At 42.8% G+C, this 22,860-nt stretch overlaps 2 protein-coding genes across 3 annotated transcripts; one reads left to right on the top strand and one right to left on the bottom strand.

Moving 5' to 3' along the window:
• Positions 1-2,428: 2,428 nt before the first annotated feature.
• Positions 2,429-8,175, top strand: grk7a (G protein-coupled receptor kinase 7a). Of its 2 annotated transcripts, none has more exons than XM_029453762.1 (4): positions 2,429-3,025; positions 4,380-4,835; positions 7,139-7,419; positions 7,836-8,175. In XM_029453762.1, exons 1-4 carry the CDS (start codon positions 2,429-2,431, stop codon positions 8,173-8,175), a joined length of 1,674 nt encoding a protein of 557 aa, XP_029309622.1. The 2 variants fall into 2 exon arrangements, with proteins under 2 accessions (XP_029309622.1, XP_029309623.1); XM_029453763.1 differs by having other exon boundaries at positions 7,139-7,426; positions 7,849-8,175.
• Positions 8,176-17,365: 9,190 nt separating this feature from the next.
• Positions 17,366-22,026, bottom strand: atp1b3a (ATPase Na+/K+ transporting subunit beta 3a). Its single transcript, XM_029453071.1, has 7 exons — positions 21,915-22,026; positions 20,599-20,727; positions 20,208-20,306; positions 19,858-20,051; positions 19,619-19,669; positions 18,974-19,060; positions 17,366-18,885 (listed from the first exon to the last, which is right to left on the bottom strand). The coding sequence occupies exons 1-7, from the start codon at positions 22,024-22,026 to the stop codon at positions 18,718-18,720; spliced, it is 840 nt and encodes a 279-aa protein (XP_029308931.1). The 3' UTR covers positions 17,366-18,717.
• Positions 22,027-22,860: the final 834 nt, after the last annotated feature.

The raw sequence follows: 22,860 nt of genomic DNA, 5'->3' as shown, positions 1-22,860 counted from the left end.
TCTGGTTGTCCCGTCTTCCCAGAATTTAAGTCAAAAGGTCTGAGTCTGGAGCTCTCTGACAGCAAGCAAAGCCCTTGATCTAGTGCTGGGCACTGAAAGCTTGAGACCATTTGAGAAAGGATTAGCTAATATAATCCAAGCTTTATCATACTGAATTAGCCTACCTCCCAATTGCTGTAGCATAGGGTTACTGCCAACAGCAACAAAGGAAGTAAAGTGCCATTTCATCATATTACATGTAAAAAGGAAGACCACCTGTGTGGTTTGAGTAAAGTGCTGTGAAATACAAATGTAATGCAATTATGTATATGTGTGTGTGTGTGTGTGTGTGTGTGTGTGTGTGTGTGTGTGTGTGTGTGTGTGTGTGTGTGCAGTCTAATACCACAATTGGTAGTGTGAAGTGTTTGCCTGAAATCTTTTGGCTCTCCTGTGTGTGTAGTATCACTGTTAGGAATCAGGTGTACTACAGAGGTCCTCGTTTTAACCTCCGTTCTGTCACATGATTGAGGTCATACTCCTCAGGCTTTTTATAAACCAGAGAGTAGAAAGAGGCTCTGATGCCACATTGACCTGATCCTCTGAGTCTCTGTGTTAACTCTTACTTTAACGCCCTACACTGTTACATGGCATTTTAAAGATGTGTACTGTAGGAAAAGGGGAAATGATCGACCTGTGGTTATTTGGGTACGCTAAGTAAATTGTTTTTTCTATTTTTCTTTTGACAATTTTGTGCTGCTGTTCAATGGCTGAAAGAAGCAGAATAACCTAATGTCATTTCATTATTTACACTTCAGCGTACACTTCCAACACAATGTTTAACACTGAATATAAGATACAATGTGAAACAACATGATACACCTGAGTGGAAAAGAGCAGGGAGTATAAAAAACAATAAATGGTCCACCACATATGGTCAGCCAATGCTTCATCTTTTTTTTTTTTTACAACATTTAAAAGTTTAATAACGTACAGCAGAGATCTTCACTTCCACATGGTGATAGCTCTAATCCACATTTGACATGTTAAATTGTGCAGTTCAATGATGGTCACATTACACATATGGCCTGACTAAATGTGCTCTTTAAATACTCAAAGTCTGAGGCATCTGTATGCATCCAAATGAGTATTTACAGTTCACTCTACAGTGGTTCATATTGCATGTACATTTTTTAAGTTATAGTTTTGGGCTTTTCATGCCTTTGTGATAGTGAAGTGCAGATCGTGAAAGGGGGAGAGACAGAAGGGGAACGACATACAGTATATGGCCGCAGGTCGGACCAGTGGCCGCTGTGGCAAGCACTCAGCCTTTATATATGGGGCGCCTGTGCTACCGGGTGAGCTACCAGGACGCCCCACATTGCATGTACATTTTGTTTGAACAGGACATAGTAATAATTGTAATAACGTTAGGGAGAATTTCTGAAATGTTCAAAGTAGTTGGGGCTTAGGAGGTAGATCAGTCGTCCTACTAATTGGAAAATCGGTGGTTGGATCCCTCCACAAGTTGAAGTGTCCTTGGGCAAGATGGCATTTTAAATGTCTGAAAAATGGAATGTGAACGTTTATCGCTTCTGATGAGCATGCGGCCGCTTGTACCAATGTGTGGGGGAATGGGTGAATGCTGTGTTGTAAAGAGCTTTGAGCGGTCGCTAAGAATAGATTTGGTTATCGTAAGGTGGTGGTCACTGATTAATGAGGTTAAATGATGAGAATGAAAGAGCAGACGGATTAGGAATAAGCTCTCTGAAGTACCGGCTCTGTTGAGACTGGGAGGAGGAAAGTGAAGAAGATGAGAATGCCATATCGTATACTCTAACTATATTGACCGTGTCAGTGAAAACATTTCATCACTATTCTGCTCAAGGCTCCAAATATAATTTTATTATCTATTCAGATGCTACAATATCATAAGCAAAGGCCCAACTACAGTGTTGCTCCAGTTTCTCAACACTCATAAGAGGACCCTCCAAAAGTTACTATGACGGTTGTTAAAGGTGTCTTGCTCTTTCCAGAACATTTTCTGCTTATTTTACTGTCTCTCACCATCAAACGCATCGTCAAAGAAGCCTTTGGACCACTTTTAGAGACTACTGAACACCACAAACAAATATAGAGGGCTACAAAGCCTCTTAGGACAGAGCCCGCTTACGATTCCCTTTCCGTGCACAGCATCCTTGAATAGTCCACACAAAGATCCTTAAGCCAAAATCCCTCCCTGGTATTTAATTCTAAATGAGTAATTACTGGGTGTGTCAGTGTGTCTTAGGTTTGCAGGTATACTTGGTGAAGGAGCTCATTTGCTCGCTGACTTTGGAGCGAACTGCAGTCTCACACAGACGCACACATTCTGAACGACGCTGAGGGTAACCGTGGGAAGCCACTGAACAACCCAGTCACTTAGGGGGAAAGACCACATACAGCCGACAAGATGTGTGACATGGGGGGACTGGATAACCTGGTGGCCAACACGGCCTACCTAAAAGCCCAGGGTGGGGATGACAAAGAGATGAAAAAGCGCCGTCGCAGCTTGGCTCTTCCCAATCCTGAACAATGTAATGCAATGCGAGTCTCCCTTGACAAGGACTTTACATCGGTTTGTGAAAAGCAGCCTATTGGCAAAAAGTTTTTTCGTGAATTCCTGGCAAATACTGCTGAATTTAAGCTTGCTGCTGATTTCCTGGATGAGCTGTATGACTGGGATCTGGCTGAAGGTGCACTAAAAGAAAAGTCACGGAAAAGCATCCTCACCAAGTATTGTAAGGCTGATTCCAAGAGTTTCCTGACCTTTCTTACCGGGGAGCCTGCTGAAAAATGCAAGTCTGTGACAGATGCCACATTTGAGGAGGTGATGAAAAGCAAAGTCCAGGACGGTGTAAGAGCATTTCTGCAAAACAAACCCTTCACAGATTACCAGGCCAGTCCATTATTTGATAAATTCCTCCAATGGAAAGAGTATGAGAAACAGCCCATCTCTGACAAATACTTCTATGAGTTCAGAACTCTTGGCAAAGGAGGCTTTGGAGAGGTGAGCATGCAAACACTTCTACGTATTATTTGATAAAAGTCTGTTGAAATATGTGTTTTGGCAAATCATTTATCTTTTAACACTGTTCTTAGTTGCAGGATTGTGTTATACATACCATGATATTCTGTGTAATATATGCAAAACAGTGAAGAAGAAAACATGCATTCAACATGTTTTGGAATTGGAGCTACAGTAGAGTACGATGTGCAGTGTCAGTGTTGTTCCATTCTTAAGCTATAGAAGTGTATTTGCTTTGAAGCATAAGAAAGGATATTGTAGGGCAAGAGATTATACCTTACATAATCATGAGGATTTACCTTGTCGCAAGGTGACCATGAAGTCATGTGACATACAGGAAAACCTCTTCAAGTTTAGAAAAATCCTGTTTATATAAAGTAACGAAGCCACAATGCAGGAAGTAGTGGTCTTGCTTTGATGGAACTAGCATAGTTCAAATACTTATCAATAACTTATTGTCTTATTGAGATCAAGATCTCTGTCTCAATTCAGACATGAAGATGACAGAAGATCATATATAAAAGTCAGCAACTAACAATATTAAATCATTCAACAGAAAATTGAATCAAGCGCGTCTGTTTTAAAAGACAAAGTGCTGTGTAAATATATAACTGAGCAGTAACTGTGCACATTGTAGGGAAATAAAACAGCGTAGTAATCATTAACAAACGTTTGGATTGATGGGAGATCAGAGGGACAGACATTAGAGGACCCAGAATCTACCCTCCAGGAACCTCAAGTCAAGCTCTTAGCAACAAGCTTGAGTATGCAACCCAGTATAAGGCACCTTAAGGAGATTAATACTATTATAGATGTGTGGAAAGCGGTTGAGACATCGAAAAATGATAATGTTTATGGTTTTTTTTTTAACAGTATATTGTTCATTAAAATGACTGTGCTACTTTAGAGCTTTCATAATGCACAATGTTTTTATTTATTTGCTGACGTAACTTACTCAGCAGTGCAATGCAGTGGATAAACCTGATCCTCTGCTTACAGGGAATGAATGATACCAGAAGTAAAGGTTGAGTTAAGGGTTGACAAGGGTCAAGCTTGGTTTGCTTCTTGAACCCATTTTATTTAAGTCCTACCAGTGATTCTATATCAGTGCTATGCGGCATTATTTGTGATAATATCATGAAATATGTGATAATTCAGTAATTATTCTAGTTTATTTAGGGAGCTGTCATTCCCACTCGCCTTTAAAACAGAGGACAAGCAGCAGTCTTCTCATCCGTTTGCGCTGCCTTTCTGTGGAACTAATTCCTCAAAAGAGAACTTGTTGGATATTGATAATAGAAACGTCCTTTTTAACAAATAATCTGTTTTTCTCCAGGTGTGCGCTGTTCAGGTGAAGAACACAGGCCAGATGTATGCCTGCAAGAAGTTGTGTAAAAGGCGACTGAAGAAAAAGGGTGGTGAGAAGATGGCCCTGTTAGAGAAGAAGATCCTAGAGAAGGTTAACAGCCTGTTTCTGGTCAACTTGGGCTACGCCTATGACACCAAGACCCACCTGTGCCTTGTCATGACCCTGATGAATGGAGGAGACCTCAGGTACCACATTTACAACATAGGCTATGATGGCAAGGGTGTGGACAAGGGCATCGAGATGAAGCGCATCATCCACTACACGGCGCAAATCACCACCGGTATTATGCATCTGCACGAAATGAATATCATATACCGTGACATGAAGCCGGAGAACGTGTTGCTGGATAGCCAAGGCCAGTGCCGACTTTCAGATTTGGGTCTGGCCATAGAGATTGTTCCAGAGAAGACTGTCACCCAGATGGTGAGTACAGACAACCGTGATATTCTGGTTGAATTCCAGTTAGGAGAATTGTATAAAAAGATGCACTAAGTACACCAAGGTGCACTCTCAAAGCCATTAGGATGCTAACATAAGAGGACCTAGCTGGATGATGTCAGCAATGGGAATCATAAGGAAATATTTTACATTATAGTAAAAGATGTCTACCCTAAACGGCCATTTCATCTATTATTCAAAGTCTTTGAAGTTGCATACATCAAAGGGCGGGCAAGGACTCTCCCTGGATTCTGTTACGTGTATCAGATCTTTAATTCAACAAGACTTTAGTGGAGTCATCTTCTGCATGAATGGAGCTTAAGACAACACACGCTCACACACAAACAGAAATAATATACAAAGAAACCACTGGTTGGTGGGATCTACAGCCCCTCCCTCTCTTTGCCCATCTGAAGTTGAGGTTGGAGCTCAAAACTGAACTCAGGCTTGGACAGGCTTGCTAGGGTTTTCACTTTAAATCCGGACAGGGATTACCGGATTTCTTAAAGATCTGTGCAATGAGTCTCTGAATCCTTTTTATAACTCTTTCGATCCTTTAGCTGTCAGATTATAGCCTGGCCATTTATAGGCCACCATTTATATAGGGGTTATGTTTTAGACCTCTGAGGTTCAACGCTTGTTAAAGTAGCAGTCGAAACATATAAGAGGGCTTCCCTCACCAACTTGGTTACAGAGATTGAGTTATTTCTGCAAAGGTGTTACCTTGACTCAGCTGCGATGCAGTTTCTTACCATGACACTTCACATCAATGAGTTCAATTTGATGTTCCACCACATCAGCTGCACAGGAGTTCTTGCTTCTCACTGAGGATCACTCCACAATGTGCAAAAGAAAGGGTTGACTTTGACAGTACATCACGATCAGATCAATCACCAAGCTTTAAAAACCAGTCAGATGTATTATACACATGGGGCATGACCAAATATTACTTCTCCCAGTTTTGTTTCATAATACCTACAATATTTTACACCTAGCCTGCACTAACCTAAGGATGACCTGAAAAAAAGATGAAGAATTTTGCAACATGGTTCCGTCAGGACTTACTTGCGGTAGCAAAGAGTAAGCTCTCGGCTCCATGAAAGTCCAGTAAGCTCATTATCCAGTACTCTGATGCTCCTCAACCAGCCAAAGTGACTGGGCTAACCTCCCACAGGCAAGGCTGGCTTTGGTCCCCTAATCTTCTTAGTGGGAATTACACAAGTCTGTCCCTGATTACATTGACAGATCCAGGTAAAAACCGAATATGTTTAGACATATTAGTTAGCAAACAAGTTGACTTAACATGGCTGCAAATAAAATCAGATTATTCTTGGTGATAATTCTGTCACCTTTGTAATCATAAGAGTTTTGCCCCTTTGACTGACCAGAGTGTTCAGATGAACAGAACATAGTTACAGAAAGCCACCAGGAAAAGTTCAAAGCAACGCAGAAGTTTAATAGATGAGGTGACATGGACTTTAAAGTGTTGCATGCAAACCTGCTTACGATTGGTCAATGGAGGTGTACTATCACGTCTTCACTAATCAGTCAGACGGGTCAGTTCTTCTTGTTTAAGTAGATCTTGAAGTACCACGTGTGTTTAGTGATCACAATCTGTCATGCAAAAAGAAAAAGAAAAGATGTAAGAACTTGTCGTGTGCTGCTCTGTCTAAGGCCAACAGTCGTCATAATGCCAACGCAGCACTTCACCTGTAACCTATGGATCTCCTATAAAAATATTTATCCATGAGAGGATTCCTCAGGACTTACTTGCAGTAGTAAAGGGTGAGCTCTAGGCTCTATGCCAGTTTGGTGTGTGTGTGTGTGTTTGTGTTCTTTAATTATACATTAGATGCATGGCTATGATCTTGCATATTTCCGGCTACAGCATCCAGAAATGGCCAGGATTTATTTAAGAGGTTGGACAACTCAGTCAATGTATAGACGCACACAACTCTTGACAGTTAGTAGGCTTAGCATTAGGATTATGGCTGTGGTGAGGTCATACAGGTAGAGGGAGGGAAGGGGAGCAGAGAGGGAAAGGTGAAAGTTACACAGAGGGACAGAAAGAGATGACGAGAGTAAAGCTTTTCGTAACCCAGGCAATTGAACTATGTAACAGTTGTCCATGGGAAGTATGAAGGAAGTCTTAAAGTTGTTCTTTACCAGTCTGTCTTTCCACAAGCCCTCTCTATCTCATAATAAACACATTGCTTTCTAACAAGTTAAAAACGTATTAAAAGGATGTACAGATGCACCTCATATTCAATATTCTCTCTCTCCTCCAGGCTGGTACTGGAGCATACATGGCCCCTGAGCTCCTGACCAAAACTCCCTACAGGACATCAGTGGACTGGTGGGCCCTGGGCTGCAGTATCTACGAGATGGTTGCTGGCTACACACCTTTCAAAGGCCCCGACAGCAAGAAGGAGAAGGTGGAGAAGGAGGAGGTACAACGCCGCATCCAAAGCGAGGAACCAAAGTGGGAGCACAAGTGCTTTGATGCTCCCACCAAGGACATCATCCAGCAGTTCCTCAAGAAGAAAATTGAGGAGCGCCTGGGCATAAAGTATGATGTTCTTTAAACTATAAGCAAGCCACCTGCTACGTGAGTGTGTGTGTGTGTGTGTGTGTGTGTGTGTGTGTGTGTGTGTGTGTGTGTGTGTGTGTGTGTGTGTGTGTGTCTGCACACAAGGGTCAATTTTTGTAATTTTATTTTTTTCAGAAATCAGTTCCACATATAATTTGGGATTTAAATGTTTGAAGTCGATGTAATGGATGTCAGGAAACTGAGATTGGAATAACCAGCTTGCTAAGAATGAACTGATTGAGTAAGGGCAACAGAAAGCTGAGAAAAGCGGTCCTGTCTAAATGCTGTCTCGACATTCGCTAGATTGTTATGAATGTGTTGTGTTGCATGAACCTGTGCAGCCACTTTGTTCTTGTTTCATTAAGTCTGAAAGTATATTTTTATCTCCTTATTAGGAACAACATGGAGGATCCAAGGAAGCACGAATGGTTCAACAAAATCAACTTCCCCCGTCTGGAGGCCGGGCTGGTGGACCCTCCATGGGTGCCCAAGCCCAACGTCGTCTACGCTAAGGACACCGACGACATCGCTGAGTTCTCTGAGATTAAGGGCATCGTGTTTGACGTCAATGACGATAAATTCTTCAAGGAGTTTAGCACAGGCGCCGTACCGATTCAGTGGCAGCAAGAGATGATTGAGACCGGACTGTTTGACGAGCTCAACGATCCCAACAGGAAAGCGGGTGCAGGAGATCCTGATGACGAGAAGAAGTCAGGCACGTGTATATTGCTGTGATGGATCACCAAAGAGTTGTGCGTCTTTGTTGAGAAAGATGTACCACCCATTTCTTTTAAGGAAGCTCAATGTTTAGAGACACACTGCTTTCCAGGCAAGGTTCGGTGAAATATGGAGGATGTGCTGACGTGTATTGAGCATCATCTCTGTGGTTCACAGCTTCTCTCGCAAATATCTAATGATGTAGACTTGCAACCACGTTGACTGCTAGGAGTACATTTTACAACCTTTTTATCAAGGACAATAGTGTTATAATAGTAAGTTAAAGGCCTTTGTGCCATAATGTTCCAATATGAAGAAACTGTCTAAATCAAAACTGTCTGAGAAACATTTTCTAACAGAGTTTGCAGTAGAATTACCTGCTGAAGCAATGCTGTTGCTTTCAACATTAAGCTTTAAACTAATTTGAACAGCCATGTAGAAATGTATTTTAGCATATTCTAGCGGCTTGTGTAAAGGTTACAGCATTTCATAGCACTCCCCCCCCCCTCTTATGTTCTTTATTGATGCCGCCATACGGTGACACTGTTACGACAGTGAAAAGTGCTTTCCAAGCACATGTGGCAGAGATAGTGCTAGTGTTTAATATTATATACGTTGTGATCCTAAACCTCATAATCAAGGATGATCACTGCATTTACATCAAGGTGGTTTTCCTTCCACACCAACATTTTAGTTTTATAAAAACTCTTTAAAGCAATTGTATGTATTGTATATAAAATGTCTATGCACAGGGAGAAAGGCAAAGATGTAAGTTATCTAAACTGTAGGATTTATTCTAAAGAAGATGATACTGAACACCTCTTCACTGAGTCGCTCTACTGTTGGTGCTATGAGGCTCAACTTAGTGAGAAATGGGGACTGTTAGCCCTGAGATGCTGGGAAAGCTGAGTGCAGGAGGGAAGTGTAGAGCAGTTGGACAACACGTTCCTGTACCAGGAATGTGCAGGTTGCCCTGTCCAGGGCCCTGGAACACTGTGACACTTCAGGGTAGAGCTGCAACGATAAGTCGATCGAAAGAAAAATAATGGCCAACTATTTTGATAATGGAGAGTTGCAGCGCTAGTTCAGGGCTCTTCTCTTAGTATGAGTGTGAATCACTCAAATTAGACGGATCCTGAAAAAGACTTGGGATCATTAAGCTGAGTAGAGACTTGGGTTAGTTTACTTGTCTCAGGGTAATTATTTGCATACGTTTTTAAATTTTCAGATCGAGAGGTGAGTTTTTACAGTTAATGTTAATAGATATAAATATATATATGATACATGTACTTGTAAATATAACATGAGAGGAATTGCAACTATAGGTATGTAAGATGTAAAGCAGAACATTCTTTGAATCCTGAATCATTTGAATAAAATAAAATATATGTCTTTTAATATGTGTGTTTTCTGTGATTAAGAGTATACATGTGTTTATCTCACTACGTTTGTTGTATCTACGTCTACCACCAGTGTCAGAGAACGTACAAAAGTGTGCCCACATGTTCTCTGTGCTTTATATAACCACAGAGAAAGAGTAGCTGAGGGCTCTGGAGTAAAACCTAAAAATACCAACTGCATTAATCCCTTTCAGGATGCTGACTACAGCCAGGCTGTCCTCGAGGCTGCCGCAAATTGGCATGTTCAACCCTTAGCTGATAAGGCGATAACCAATGTTATCCTTGCGCCTTCTTTGCTTAAATCAGCTGCAAATCCCCTCAGGTACTCAGTGTTACTGACAGTGACGGCTCTGAGCAGAAATCTGAGCTGCAGTGCTGCTGAGCTGAGAAACCTTATTTCAACACATTTTCACATTTCATGGTTTCTTTTAAAGAAAGAATCCTGTATGAATGAAATGAAAGTGCAATTCTAAAAATCAGCCAATTGCTTATTGAACGCTGAAAAGTTAAAAATGAGCCAATTTATTGTTTTTCTTTGGTAAAGCTTTAAAAAATCAGAATCAGAATCAGAAACGGGTTTATTGCCATGAATTTGCTTTGGTTTGTATTGTATTGGTAAGAAACATAAATATAACAATAATACAAACATATAATAAAAATATGAAGAAATACCATAGCAAATATGTACAAGAAATAAAAATATGAACTAGAAGAAAAATAAAATAAGAATTTGAAAGAATACACTAACACATATGTACAAGAAGCATAAATATAGAATAGAAGAAAAATACAATAAAAATATAAAATAATACTATGAAGAATATGATTTAGAAGTGGCAGTTTTGCACAGAAATGTTTAAGGACTGAGCAAAGGTTCACATTATGAACTATGAAAAGAATATGCAATGCACAGAGATATAGTCCCAAAGATGTGCGTTAATGTCGCACACATAGTAAGGTGTGAAGATATTATTGTAACGTGTAGTGTCGTAGTTCAGTTTAGTAATAATAATAATAATGAAAAAACATTTACTCATAAAACACAGATACACTATGAGAGATCTTTCCAACTCAGACTCTCAGTTCTAAGTAGTTCCAACATCTACGACGTTTCACAAATACTTTTCTTCCGCCATAAGCCCAAAAAATAGATGAAAGCATCTGTTTGGTGTTTTCTTTTGTCACTTGTGTACAGCGTTCTCACTCGAGGACAGTGAGAGTTGAAGAGACTCTGAGGTGCTGCAGCTAAACCCCGAGAGATTCTCTGACATGCAGCAGGACTCTGGTACAGAGCAGACGCACTGCTGCTGCTGCCTCCGGGCGCGGGGGGAGCTGGATAGATTGAGGTGCTGTGAAATGAAAGCAGACAGGTGTGATCAGACTTCTCTTCATACTGACCTGATGTGTTCTGACTTCTCCTGTCAAAGTAGTCTCTGTGTTGCACAGGGACAACCATTCAGTGATGAGGCTATGGTCTGTGATTCAGTGAATGACCAAATCATTTAAAGCACAACTAGACATGCAGGCGAGCGGTGCTGGGAGAAGTCAACATTACCACACTGTAGAAATAATCTGTAACAAGTCCTGCATTCACAATCTTACTTAAATATAAGTACAAAGATATACTTAAAGTACCAAAAGTATTATGCACAACGGAACAGTTCAGAATAATGTATATAATCTTAAGGGATTATAATTATTGATGCATTAATGTGTTTACTGTAGTACTGTAGCTGGTAAAGGTGGAGCTGAGTAGCATAACCTATAAAAATATATTATCATTTATTATCCATCCATCCATCCATCGTCTACCGCTTATCCGGGATCGGGTCGCGGAGGCAGCAGCTCCAGTAAGGAACCCCAATCTTCCCTTCTCCGGGCCACATCCTCCAGCTCCGACTGGGGGATCCTGAGGCGTTCCCAGGCCAGTGAGGAGATATAATCTCTCCACCGTGTCCTGGGTCTTCCCCGGGGTCTCCTCCCAGCTGGACGTGCCTGGAACACCTCCCTAGGGAGGCGCCCAGGTGGCATCCTTACTAGATGCCCGAACCACCTCAACTGGTTCCTTTCAACGTAAAGGAGCAGCGGCTCTACTCCGAGTCTCTCACGGATGGCTGAGCTTCTCACCCTATCTCTAAGGGAGACGCCAGCCACCCGTCTGAGAAAACCCATTTTCGGCCGCTTGTACCCGTGATCTCGTTCTTTCGGTCATGACTCAGCCTTCATGACCATAGGTGAGGGTAGGAACGAAGATCGACCGGTAGATTGAGAGCTTTGCCTTCTGGCTCAGCTCTCTTTTCGTCACAACGGTGCGGTAAAGTGACTGTAATACCGTCCCCGCTGCTCCGATTCTCCGGCCAATCTCTCGCTCCATTGTCCCCTCACTCGCGAACAAGACCCCGAGGTACTTGAACTCCTTCACTTGGGGTAATGGCTCATTCCCTACCCGGAGTAGGCAATCCACCGGTTTCCTGCTGAGAGCCATGGCCTCAGATTTGGAGGTGCTGATCCTCATCCCAACCGCTTCACACTCGGCTGCGAACCGATCCAGTGACTGTTGAAGGTCACAGACCGATGATGCCATAAGGACCACATCATCTGCAAAGAGCAGCGATGAGATCCTCAGGTCACCGAACTGCAACCCCTCTCCTCCACGACTACGCCTCGATATCCTATCCATGAAAATCACGAACAGGATTGGTGATAAAGCGCAGCCCTGGCGGAGGCCAACATTCACGGGAAACGAGTCCGACTTACTGCCGAGTATCCGGACACAACTCTCGCTTTGGGCGTACAGGGATTGGATGGCCCTCAAAAGTGACCCCCTCACCCCATACTCCCGCAGCACCTCCCACCCGGGGGACCCGGTCATACGCCTTCTCCAGATCCACAAAACACATGTAGACCGGATGGGCGTACTCCCAGGCCCCCTCCAGGATCTTTGCGAGAGTGAAGAGTTGGTCCGTTGTTCCACGACCAGGACGGAATCCGCATTGTTCCTCTTCAATCAGAGGTTCGACTACCGGCCGAACCCTCCTTTCCAGTACCTTGGAGTAGACTTTACCAGGGAGGCTGAGAAGTGTGATACCCCTGTAGTTGGCACACACTCTCTGGTCCCCCTTTTTAAATAAGGGAACCACCACCCCGGTCTGCCAACCCCTAGGCACTGTCCCAGACTTCCACGCAATGTTGACGAGGCGTGTCAACCAAGACAGCCCCTCAACACCCAAAGCCTTCAGCATTTCTGGACGGATCTCATCAACCCCTGCGGCTTTGCCACTGTGGAGTTGTTTGACTACCTCAGTGACTTCCATCAGGGAAATTGACGATGATCCCCCATCAGCTTCCAGCTCTGCCTCTAACCATAGAGGGCGTGTTAGTCGGATTCAGGAGTTCCTCAAAGTGCTCCTTCCACCGGCCGATAAACTTCTCAGTTGAAGTCAGCAGGGTCCCACCCTTGCTGTACACAGCTTGGATGGTTCCTCGCTTCCCCCTCCTGAGGTGCCGGATGGTTTTCCAGAAGCACCTTGGTGCCGATCGAAAGTCCTTCTCCATAGCTTCTCCGAACTTCTCCCACACCCGCTGCTTTGCCTCTGACACGGCAGAAGCTGCCGCCCTTCTAGTCCTTCGATACCCTGCAACTGTTTCCGGAGTCCTCCCGGATAACATAACCCGGAAGGACTCCTTCTTCAGTCGGACGGCTTCCCTGACCACCGGGGTCCACCACGGTGTTCGAGGGTTACCGCCCCTTGAGGCACCTAAGACCTTGAGACCACAGCTCATCACCGCAGCTTCAGCAATAGAGGTTTTGAACATCGCCCACTCAGGTTCAATGCCCCCAACCTCCACAGGGATGGCTGAAAAGCTCCGCCGGAGGTGTGAGTTAAAGATCCCCAGGACAGGGGCTTCCTCCAGACGTTCCCAGTTCACCCGCACTACCCGTTTGGGTTTACCAGGTCTGTCCAGAGTCTTCCCCCACCCCTTGATCCAACTCACCACCAGATGGTGATCAGTCGACAGCTCCGCCCCTCTCTTCACCCGAGTGTCCAAAACATGCGGCCTCATGTCAGATGATACGATTACGAAATCGATCATTGACCTTTGGCCTAGGGTGCTCTGGTACCACGTGCACTTATGAGCATCCTTATGTTCGAACATGGTGTTTGTTATGGCCATTCCATGGCTAGCACAGAAGTCCAACAACAAACGACCGTTCGGGTTTAGATCAGGGAGGCCCTTCCTCCCAATCACGCCTCTCCAGGTGTCTCCATCGTTTCCCACGTGTGCGTTGAAGTCTCCCAGCAAGACTACGGAGTCTCCTACTGGAGCCCCCTGCAGGGCTCCATTCAGGGTCTCCAAGAAGGCCGAATACTCAGAACTGCGGTTTGGGGCATAGGCACAAACAACAGTCAGAGTTTTTCCCCCCCATAACCCGAAGGCGTAGGGAGGCGACCCTCTCGTCCACCGGGATAAACTCCAACGTAGCGGCGCTCAGCCGGGGGCTAGTGAGTATCCCCACCCCGGCCCGACGCCTCACACCTTGGGCAACTCCGGAGAAGAATAGAGTCCAACCCCTATCCAGGAGTACGGTTCCAGAGCCAAGACTGTGCGTGGAGGTAAGCCCCACCAGATCCAACTGGTAGCGATCCACCTCCCGCACTAGTTCCGGCTCCTTCCCCCACAGAGAGGTGACGTTCCACGTCCCCAGAGCCAGCCTCTGCTGCCCGGGTCTGGTCCGCCGAGGTCCCTGACCATCACTGCCACCCATGTGACAGCACACCCGACCCCAGCGGTTTTTCCCATGAGTGGTGGGCCCACAGGATGGATGGATGGGAGGCACCACGTAGCTTCTTCGGGCTGTGCCCGACCGGGCTCCGTGGCAAACCCGGCCACCAGGCGCTCGCTGTCGGGCCCTCCCTCTGGGCCTGGCTCCAGACGGGGGCCGCGGGCTTCCTCCGGGCAGGGTCTCTCCTTTCCTTTCCCTTTCTTTCATGAAGTCGTTTTTGAACCATTCTTAGTCTGGCCCCTCACCTGAGACCAATTTGCCTTGGGAGACCCTACCAGGAGCACTAGGCTCCAGACAACACAGCTCTCAGGTTCATAGGGACACACAAACCTCTCCACCACGATAAGGTGATGGTTCCCAGAGATCATTTATTAATTGATTATATTTTGTATTAATAAACCAAATCTGCAAAGTAAAGTTATTAAATTAATGTAGTGGAGGAGAAGTATAATGTTACATACATGACATGGAATTACTCAAGTAAAGTACAAGTACCTCTGTATTTAGGTGCAGTACTTAAGTAAATGTCCTTAGTTACATTCCACCACTGTGGGTGAGTGGACCGGGGTCCATTCAACTGAGAACCAAAGGCTCACTGATCCCGTCCATGGGAAAAAGAACTTTTCCCCACTAAGATCCTGTCCCAGGGGCTGTCAGCTGATATTATGGAAACAAGTGAAACGTTTAATTATGTGGATTATGTAAATATTGATTCATGTAATCAGTAAAGCCTCAGTAACCTCCTCAGCGGCTCTGCTGCAGCGCCACGGTGTGCGCTCTCTGGCTCTCTCGTGTGGCTGCAGACACAGTGGCACCCGTCTGCTCTCCCTCTACTGTCAAACTACTTTTAATACACATTCTTGTGTTATGTAATTCTATTTTACATACATTCAACAATTATTTCCAGCAGTGTACAGTAACAAAGAAATGTCACTCAAATACAAGATTTTGAGGTACTTGTATTCCACTTGATATTTTCATTAGATGCTACTTCATACTTCTACTCAATAACAATATCGTGCTTTTATTTACGTACTTTCTTATTTATTATGATTACTCTAGCATTATACTCTAATTTATGATGTATACAAATGTTTACATATTTCTTATTTCTATTTTTCCATATGTATTGTTGTTATATCTTGTTGTTTTATAATGTAGTACAATGCACATATTTCTATTTTTCTTACTTATATATTTATTTTAAAATGGAGCCACTGGAACTCAACCCAATTTCCCCCCCGGGTGATCAATAAAGTATTTCTGATTCTGATTTATCACACAGCTATTACTAGGTTTTACATTCACATACATTCACATACATTCACATACATTCACATACATTCACATACATTCACATACAGAAACATACAGAAACATACATTCACATACAGAAACATACAGAAACATACATTCACATACATTCACATACATTCACATACAGAAACATACAGAAACATACATTCACATACAGAAACATACAGAAACATACATTCACATACATTCACATACATTCACATACAGAAACATACAGAAACATACATTCACATACATTCACATACATTCACATACATTCACATACATTCACATACATACAGAAACATACATTCACATACATTCACATACATTCACATACATTCACATACATACAGAAACATACAGAAACATACATTCACATACATTCACATACATTCACATACAGAAACATACATTCACATACAGAAACATATATTCACATACATTCACATACATTCACATATATTCACATACATTCACATACATACAGAAACATACATTCACATACATTCACATACATTCACATACAGAAACATACATTCACATACAGAAACATATATTCACATACATTCACATACATTCACATACATTCACATACATTCACATACATTCACATACATTCACATACAGAAACATACAGAAACATACATTCACATACATTCACATACAGAAACATACATTCACATACATTCACATACAGAAACATACATTCACATACATTCACATACAGAAACATACAGAAACATACAGAAACATACATTCACATACAGAAACATACATTCACATACATTCACATACATTCACATACAGAAACATACAGAAACATACATTCACAACAGAAACATACAGAAACATACGTACATGCATTAGAGAGGAAGTCAGTTCTGGTTTGGGCCTCGTGTCAAATTTCAGAGTTGTGAGCAGTTGGACCTTCTTCTCTAAACTTCTCACATGGTTTCATGTAAATAACAGTTTGAGGCCCAAAGAGGTAAAATAACATCTCACAAGAAAGATGAGAGAAAAAGTCCAAAAACTGGATACACATTAGTGTAGCAGATTTTTTAGTTTTCACCCCCCTTGAATCCTCGCCTGACCGCACAGATTTATCTTGTGACCCCTCTGAATGACCTCACTGTTTATAAAGGAGTGATGCATCAGTATTATTACTCTAATAATGTAATGTGTCTCTTATAAAAGCCTGCTTTAATTGGAAAGTTTACCCTGATTTAATCTGAGCCGCCTGTTTATTTTAAGGTTTTTTCATTTCTTGTTCATTATTTTATGAATTGTATCATTTGGTCTTTTATTTGATTTGTCTCTGTGGGAAGCAATTTGTTTTAGTAAGTGCTCTATAAATAAATTGTATTATTATTTTTATATATCAGACAATTAATTTGAGGTTTTCTGATATTTTATGTTTAAATATGCAAATGAGGCATTATCTTATTAAATATGTGCTCATTTGTGGAACAGAAATCTGAACATTTAATAAAGCCAGGTTCAAAACTTTGTTTAATTGTGTGACATATCCAGTTCATTACTTACAGTAAGAAAATACTTTTTTGTATTACAAGTTTTCTAAAATGTTGTGTTTAAATATCCAAATGAATCATTATGTTACGCTAACTTTTGCTGAATTTAGGAGAAAATTTACACACTCAAACAGATAAAGTTTCCTGAAATGTCAAAAGCTACAAAAAAATAAAGAAATACACAGGAGAAAATGTTTTTTCTTCAAAATCACTTTTATTCCACAATTTATATCATCAGGTCTTAAGGCACCCTGAAGAGATGTCACAAGTTGGTCTTTCAAATGCGGGTTCCTTTTAAGACTGTGTAAACATAGCTTTGAATAAGATAATTTCCTGTAAATCTTTGCTTAAATTATTTCTTTACAGTGCACAGACATTGTGTTTTGTGACAAAAATACAGTGTGAATTAAGTAAATATGGTAGATAGTATGTGTATATATATACATTGAAGAGTAATAGATTGGCAGACAATCAGATCAACAGGCTGAAGAAGAGAGAAACTAACAAACAATCTTTGAGACCCAGATAGATATACAGATCACGTAAAGATATACAGTACATAGTTACAGTGAACTTTCCTCTCCGCCTTAAAAGCAAGTTCTTTTTTACACTGTACCTTCGTGTGTGTGTGTGTGTGTGTGTTTGTGTGTGTGTGTGTCGCCTCAGCCACCATCACCACGCAGCACCCGGCGAGGTGGAGCGAGACGACTTATCGTCGAGGGCTCACCCACATGTTGGCTATTGCAGTGGAGAGGTGAGTAAACAGGAAGACGGGCAGACAGACAGACGGACATGCAGACAGACGGACAGACAGCACAAGACTGGGTCGTGGCTACGCGGGCCACAACACGAAGATCTATCTATAACTCCCTAAATATGGTAAGGATCACAATGTATTTATATGTAGAAAGGGACTTTGTAATTGGCATTTCATATACAGGGATACAGTGGCTATACTTGATTATCAAGGTACGTTTCCTATGACGTCTTTGTGATGTGATGATGTGAAATACTCTGGAGATCTTCTATTTTCTCAATTACACTATACAGCAAGATAAAAATCCTCTCAACACCAGTGACACTGCAGTCGTTCATACAGTTTGGAGAGATGAGAACAACACTCTCTTCCTGACAGCAGAAAGATCTAAAAAAAAACATTAAAAAAAAAATATATGTTGTATCAGAAATTACACAACGGCTCCAAATAGCTTGGTTGCAATGGCTATAAGTTATCTAATCACATCAATACTAAAAATAATAAAGCGAGTGAAGAATGAACAGTGCAACAGGTGAATGATGGATGGATGGGGTCAGGAGCAGAGCCTGTGTCTTTGACCTTTGAGGAGATCATGAAGGAAAGAAGGGTCAGAATGTCAGCAAAGCAACATTCAATATCTGTATCTTCTACATCAAACTGTTGGGCCACATCCCTAAATGGCGTCTTTGTGACGTATTTGAACCTTCCTTCCTTTTTGTTATTTTTATTTTTCAAACTTAAATCCTTAGCAAACGTGGGCAGCCTCTGCATCGGGTTTCTGCTTCTCCATTACTCCACCACCTTGATCCGGAAGGTGACGCGACCCAGGAACTTATCCCTCTCGTCGTTGTTGCGGAGGTCAGAGCCCTCCACCCTGCACTCCACCGGCAGCTCTTTGTTGTAGTCCTCCTTGGTGAGCAGCAGCTTCACAGCCACCAGGGGCTGCACGTAAGTCTCCTGCGTCAGCAAAGAGACAGCCGTCTGTCAATAACACATCGAGGAGACGGTGTTAGTAGCATGGATCTGACTGGGGATAAATACTTACATGGGCTTTCTTGCCATAGTAGGGGAAATACATCTTGTCAATGCGCCCCTCACTGGGGAAATACTGCATTTGAACAGGGTTTTCTTTCTGCACGGAAGAACAGGAGTTAGTCATGATGTGAACTTAACATAACATGCATCTTATTATGTTAAATTAATAGCAAATGACACGTTTTTCCAAGATCACGCGACAGGACTTGAAAAAAAGGAGAAGCAATGGCCCTGTGTTTGTTAGTGACGAGATTTAAATGAAGTAGAAAACATGACGTGTTCTGCGTTAATCTGAAAAAGTACATTTGTGGCTGGAAATGGCGCCTATTGGATTAAAAATGACTTGAGAATGGCACTAGGATGGGTTTAGAGAGGCACCTGCATAATGACTTGTTACATAATCATAAAATGTGTTAACACCTCTACTCGCCTTATCCTCATAATTTACATATTATCTTACCCTAAAGCCGTCAGTGACAGCATGCAGAAAGAAATCGGACACAAAACAAACAAAAAGAAGGAAAAAATGAAAGATCAACACAAAGAAAATATTGACACTGTTTATGGTCATCAGGGCTTTTTCTTAAATGAAAGAAATGAAAAAAACCACAGACAAGAACAACACGTAGAGTAACGTGTGGAGGACAGTGTTTACTTTTACTGTGCAGTTGATGTAGGGATCCCCACGAGGCTTCAGGCCAATGATCTAGGAAGCCAAACAAGAGAAGTTGAGTGTGTGGAACCAAAATCAGAAATTAATCGTTTATTGTGGTCAGCAGGCGAGAACATGGATGGAGATTAGAAGCTGTGGGAGGGAATAAATGGTTAGAAGACAGAAGACAAAATTGTACATTTGTACATTTTCAGTGATTTTCAACTGAGTGAAAGTGTTACCCTGTTCAATTTCAGCAGCACGCAGGGTTTCCCTTCAGAATATCCAAAGCTGGTGTCGGAGAGGCCGGAGCACAGACTCAGGAAGCCCCTCTTGAAGCGGCAAGCTTTCTTTGACATGTTTTCGGTGTCGTCCTGCAGAAAATAGTCTCCTCGGGTGCAGTCCTCGTTCTTCTCCTGCTCGGAATCATTATAGCCTGTTAGAGAGAGGGGAACGGAGACGGGATCAGGTAAATGGGATGAATAATTGGAAATGGATCCGGCTGAAGGAGAGTGGGATTTGTTTCATTGCAGGCGACTTTGGATCTGTGTTATTATTTATTTCTTGGTGGATCAGGGAGAAGTGCACTTACTTCGCAGGAAGGTGTCCAGAGTCTTGACATACTCTGCATACTTTGGCGGGTCAGATTTGTTGAATGACATATCCAGTGAATTTGGTTGAACCACCAAACCTGCAACGAAGACACAAAGTAACATAAACATAGAGTCAGACAGGAGAAACACACTCAGCCATCGTCTGCGGTTTGTCTCCAATTACAGCTGGACAGAAAGCATTCTCTGATCCAAACAAGCTCCACTGCTGAGATCGCACAGGAAGAGACAGAAACAGATCGATACAAAAAGCAGCTGTAATGCAGCCCATTATTGTGACAGCATCTCATTGGTGTGAGTATGAATAATGTATTCAGAAAGAAATGCTTCCAGTTAGTTTCTCCTCTGTGCTGTTTGTTGAGAGACACCAACCTGGAAAGGGGACGCGGTCTTGGTACTTCGGCACGTAGTCATCCAGAGTGAGCAGCATCACCCACATGGTCAGCGCGAACATGCCAGCCAAGAAACAGTAGAAGACCAGGTAGAAAAGCAGGATGAGGGCTGGAGGAAGGTAAGAGGAATAGAATAGAAAGGAGACATAATGAGGGAAAGAGACAGAGTGGGGTCATGTATAATTCACTTTGAGCTTTAACCACACACAAGATTGGACAAATCTGATTCTCCTCACATGCGGGGCTGAAGGAAATTGTCATTTGACAATCCCTTTGAGAGAAACCATTTTGGATCAAGGGGGGAAATTCTACTTGCTGCTAATAATTTAGAGGCCATTCTTCCCTTAAATCGCATAATATTTAGGGTGACGCTGCAGTACTGGAAGCCTCAATTATGCACAATGCAGAGGGGGTGGGGGTGGTGGGGTGGCGGGGTGGGGGTTGGGGTAGGAGCCACAGTTGTGGAAACATCTGACTCAAAATGGTTCACCACCATCCAGCTTGCACAGCACGGATGCCCTCTAAGTGGGACAAAAAAGAAAAAAAAGGATGGACCCCTCAGCTTCCTGCTGTACATCCCCCCTTCCTCTCATTCCTCTCCAACAGTATCCCATAATGCACCTGCCTGGTGCGTGAAAGGGAGAGAAAGAGGAGAGAGGGAATCCCATTTGACCTTGACAGGCATGCTAATGTGGGCGGCCATGCAACTGCAATAGAGCATCCCACTGCACAGCAGCACAGGGGCCCAAGCAGCCTGACGCCCGCTAGCCTATCGGAGCTGGCTGCTGGAGGGAGGGAGCTGTGTTACTACCTCACTCTGGAATCATTACATAAAACGTATGGCCTGATCAGCTATGGATACAGCCCAGGAATGCTGTAGCACACTCCTCACATGTGATTAGGTAATGAGAGGGTTTAACAGCTGTCAATCCTGATAATCCAATTAATGCAGAGGATAAATATTAATATGAAAAAATAATCTCTGCTGTTGTGATTGATTATCACCTGGTGGGTTATTGTGCAGCAGAGAGAGCCTGGTGCACACCTTTGATAGCATCATACGTCTTGGTACAGGCTTCTCCTCTACACCTTCATGTAGGCCTATGATGGCTCCTCCGCTAATCCAATATCTATATGGCATCATTTTAATTCATTAATGCACAGGAATATTGAGTAGGCTATTTAATCATGAGGCGCACATCTTTTAATGCTTTGAAAATGTGAAGATGGAGGTTATTGTTGAAGCCCCGTATTATTCGCATGAATAATGAACTGCTGTGTAACGGGGAGCCTTACCCCAGCTGCTGGCTGTACGACCCATCACCTCCCCGGTCCTCGGGTTGTAGAAGGAGTCCTTCCAGCTGGACGTCACCTCCTTGTTGACCGCTTTATCCTCGGTGCTCGCCATGGTGAGGATTTTTCTTGGTCCAAAAAAATGAGTGGTTTTTCTTCTTAAAAATGCAGGAAAAAATGGGCAGCGGGCGATGTAATGGGGAGAAGAAGCCGGCGAGGCGGCGGTGAGTGAGAGTGGGCGGTGTAGAGAGATAGAGAGGGGGAGAGCTGAAGGAGAGATGCTCTGGTGGTGGAAGAAAAAAACGAGAAGGGGAAGGTGAGGAAAGAGAGAGAGAGAGAGAGAGAGAGAGAGAAGAACAAAATCAGTGACGTCCACGCAAGCCCCGTCGTGGCAGCTGATGCAGTGCGACCAGATGGATGTACATTGGCTAATGACGGAGAGACTCACGGTGCGCACCGTTACGCGCAAACATTATAAATAGAGCGCACAGCATCTTTTTAATCATCAATTATATTATAATGGCTACACGCGTTTGAATTGGCTGGAATCTCAATTGTATATTAACAGGCTGAGGGATCCTTCAGCAAACGCAAGATAAACGCAAAGAAGAGGTGTCATCAGTGTGAAAGCACACACACACACACACACACACACACACACACACACACACACACACACACACACACACAGTATATATACACACAAACATATATACACACACATATACAGTATATATATATATATATATATATATATATATATATATATATACATACACACACACATATATATATACAGACAGTATATATATATATATTTATTTATTTATATACACACACACACACAGTACATACATGCCAGTGATCAGCACATTTGAAGCCCATGAGGAGGCTACTTGTGACTGACTGGTTGAGCATAGATATTTGGAGCATTTGCCAATCCCTGTTG

This window comes from Cottoperca gobio, chromosome 17 (assembly GCF_900634415.1).
Source record: "Cottoperca gobio chromosome 17, fCotGob3.1, whole genome shotgun sequence".
NCBI lineage: Eukaryota > Metazoa > Chordata > Actinopteri > Perciformes > Bovichtidae > Cottoperca > Cottoperca gobio.
This window is presented reverse-complemented; position numbering and strand designations above follow the sequence as displayed.

Excerpts from the sequence above, each read along its gene's own strand:
- grk7a (XM_029453762.1), top strand. The coding sequence starts at position 2,429 with ATGTGTGACATGGGGGGACTGGATAACCTGGTGGCCAACACGGCCTAC. Across the intron at positions 3,026-4,379 it reads GCAAAGGAGGCTTTGGAGAG|GTGTGCGCTGTTCAGGTGAA; the intron begins GTGAGCATGCAA and ends GTTTTTCTCCAG. Across the intron at positions 7,420-7,835 it reads GAGGAGCGCCTGGGCATAAA|GAACAACATGGAGGATCCAA; the intron begins GTATGATGTTCT and ends TCTCCTTATTAG.
- atp1b3a (XM_029453071.1), bottom strand. The coding sequence starts at position 22,026 with ATGGCGAGCACCGAGGATAAAGCGGTCAACAAGGAGGTGACGTCCAGC. Across the intron at positions 20,052-20,207 it reads TCTGGACACCTTCCTGCGAA|GCTATAATGATTCCGAGCAG; the intron begins GTAAGTGCACTT and ends TCTCTCTAACAG. Across the intron at positions 18,886-18,973 it reads ACTATGGCAAGAAAGCCCAT|GAGACTTACGTGCAGCCCCT; the intron begins GTAAGTATTTAT and ends TTGCTGACGCAG.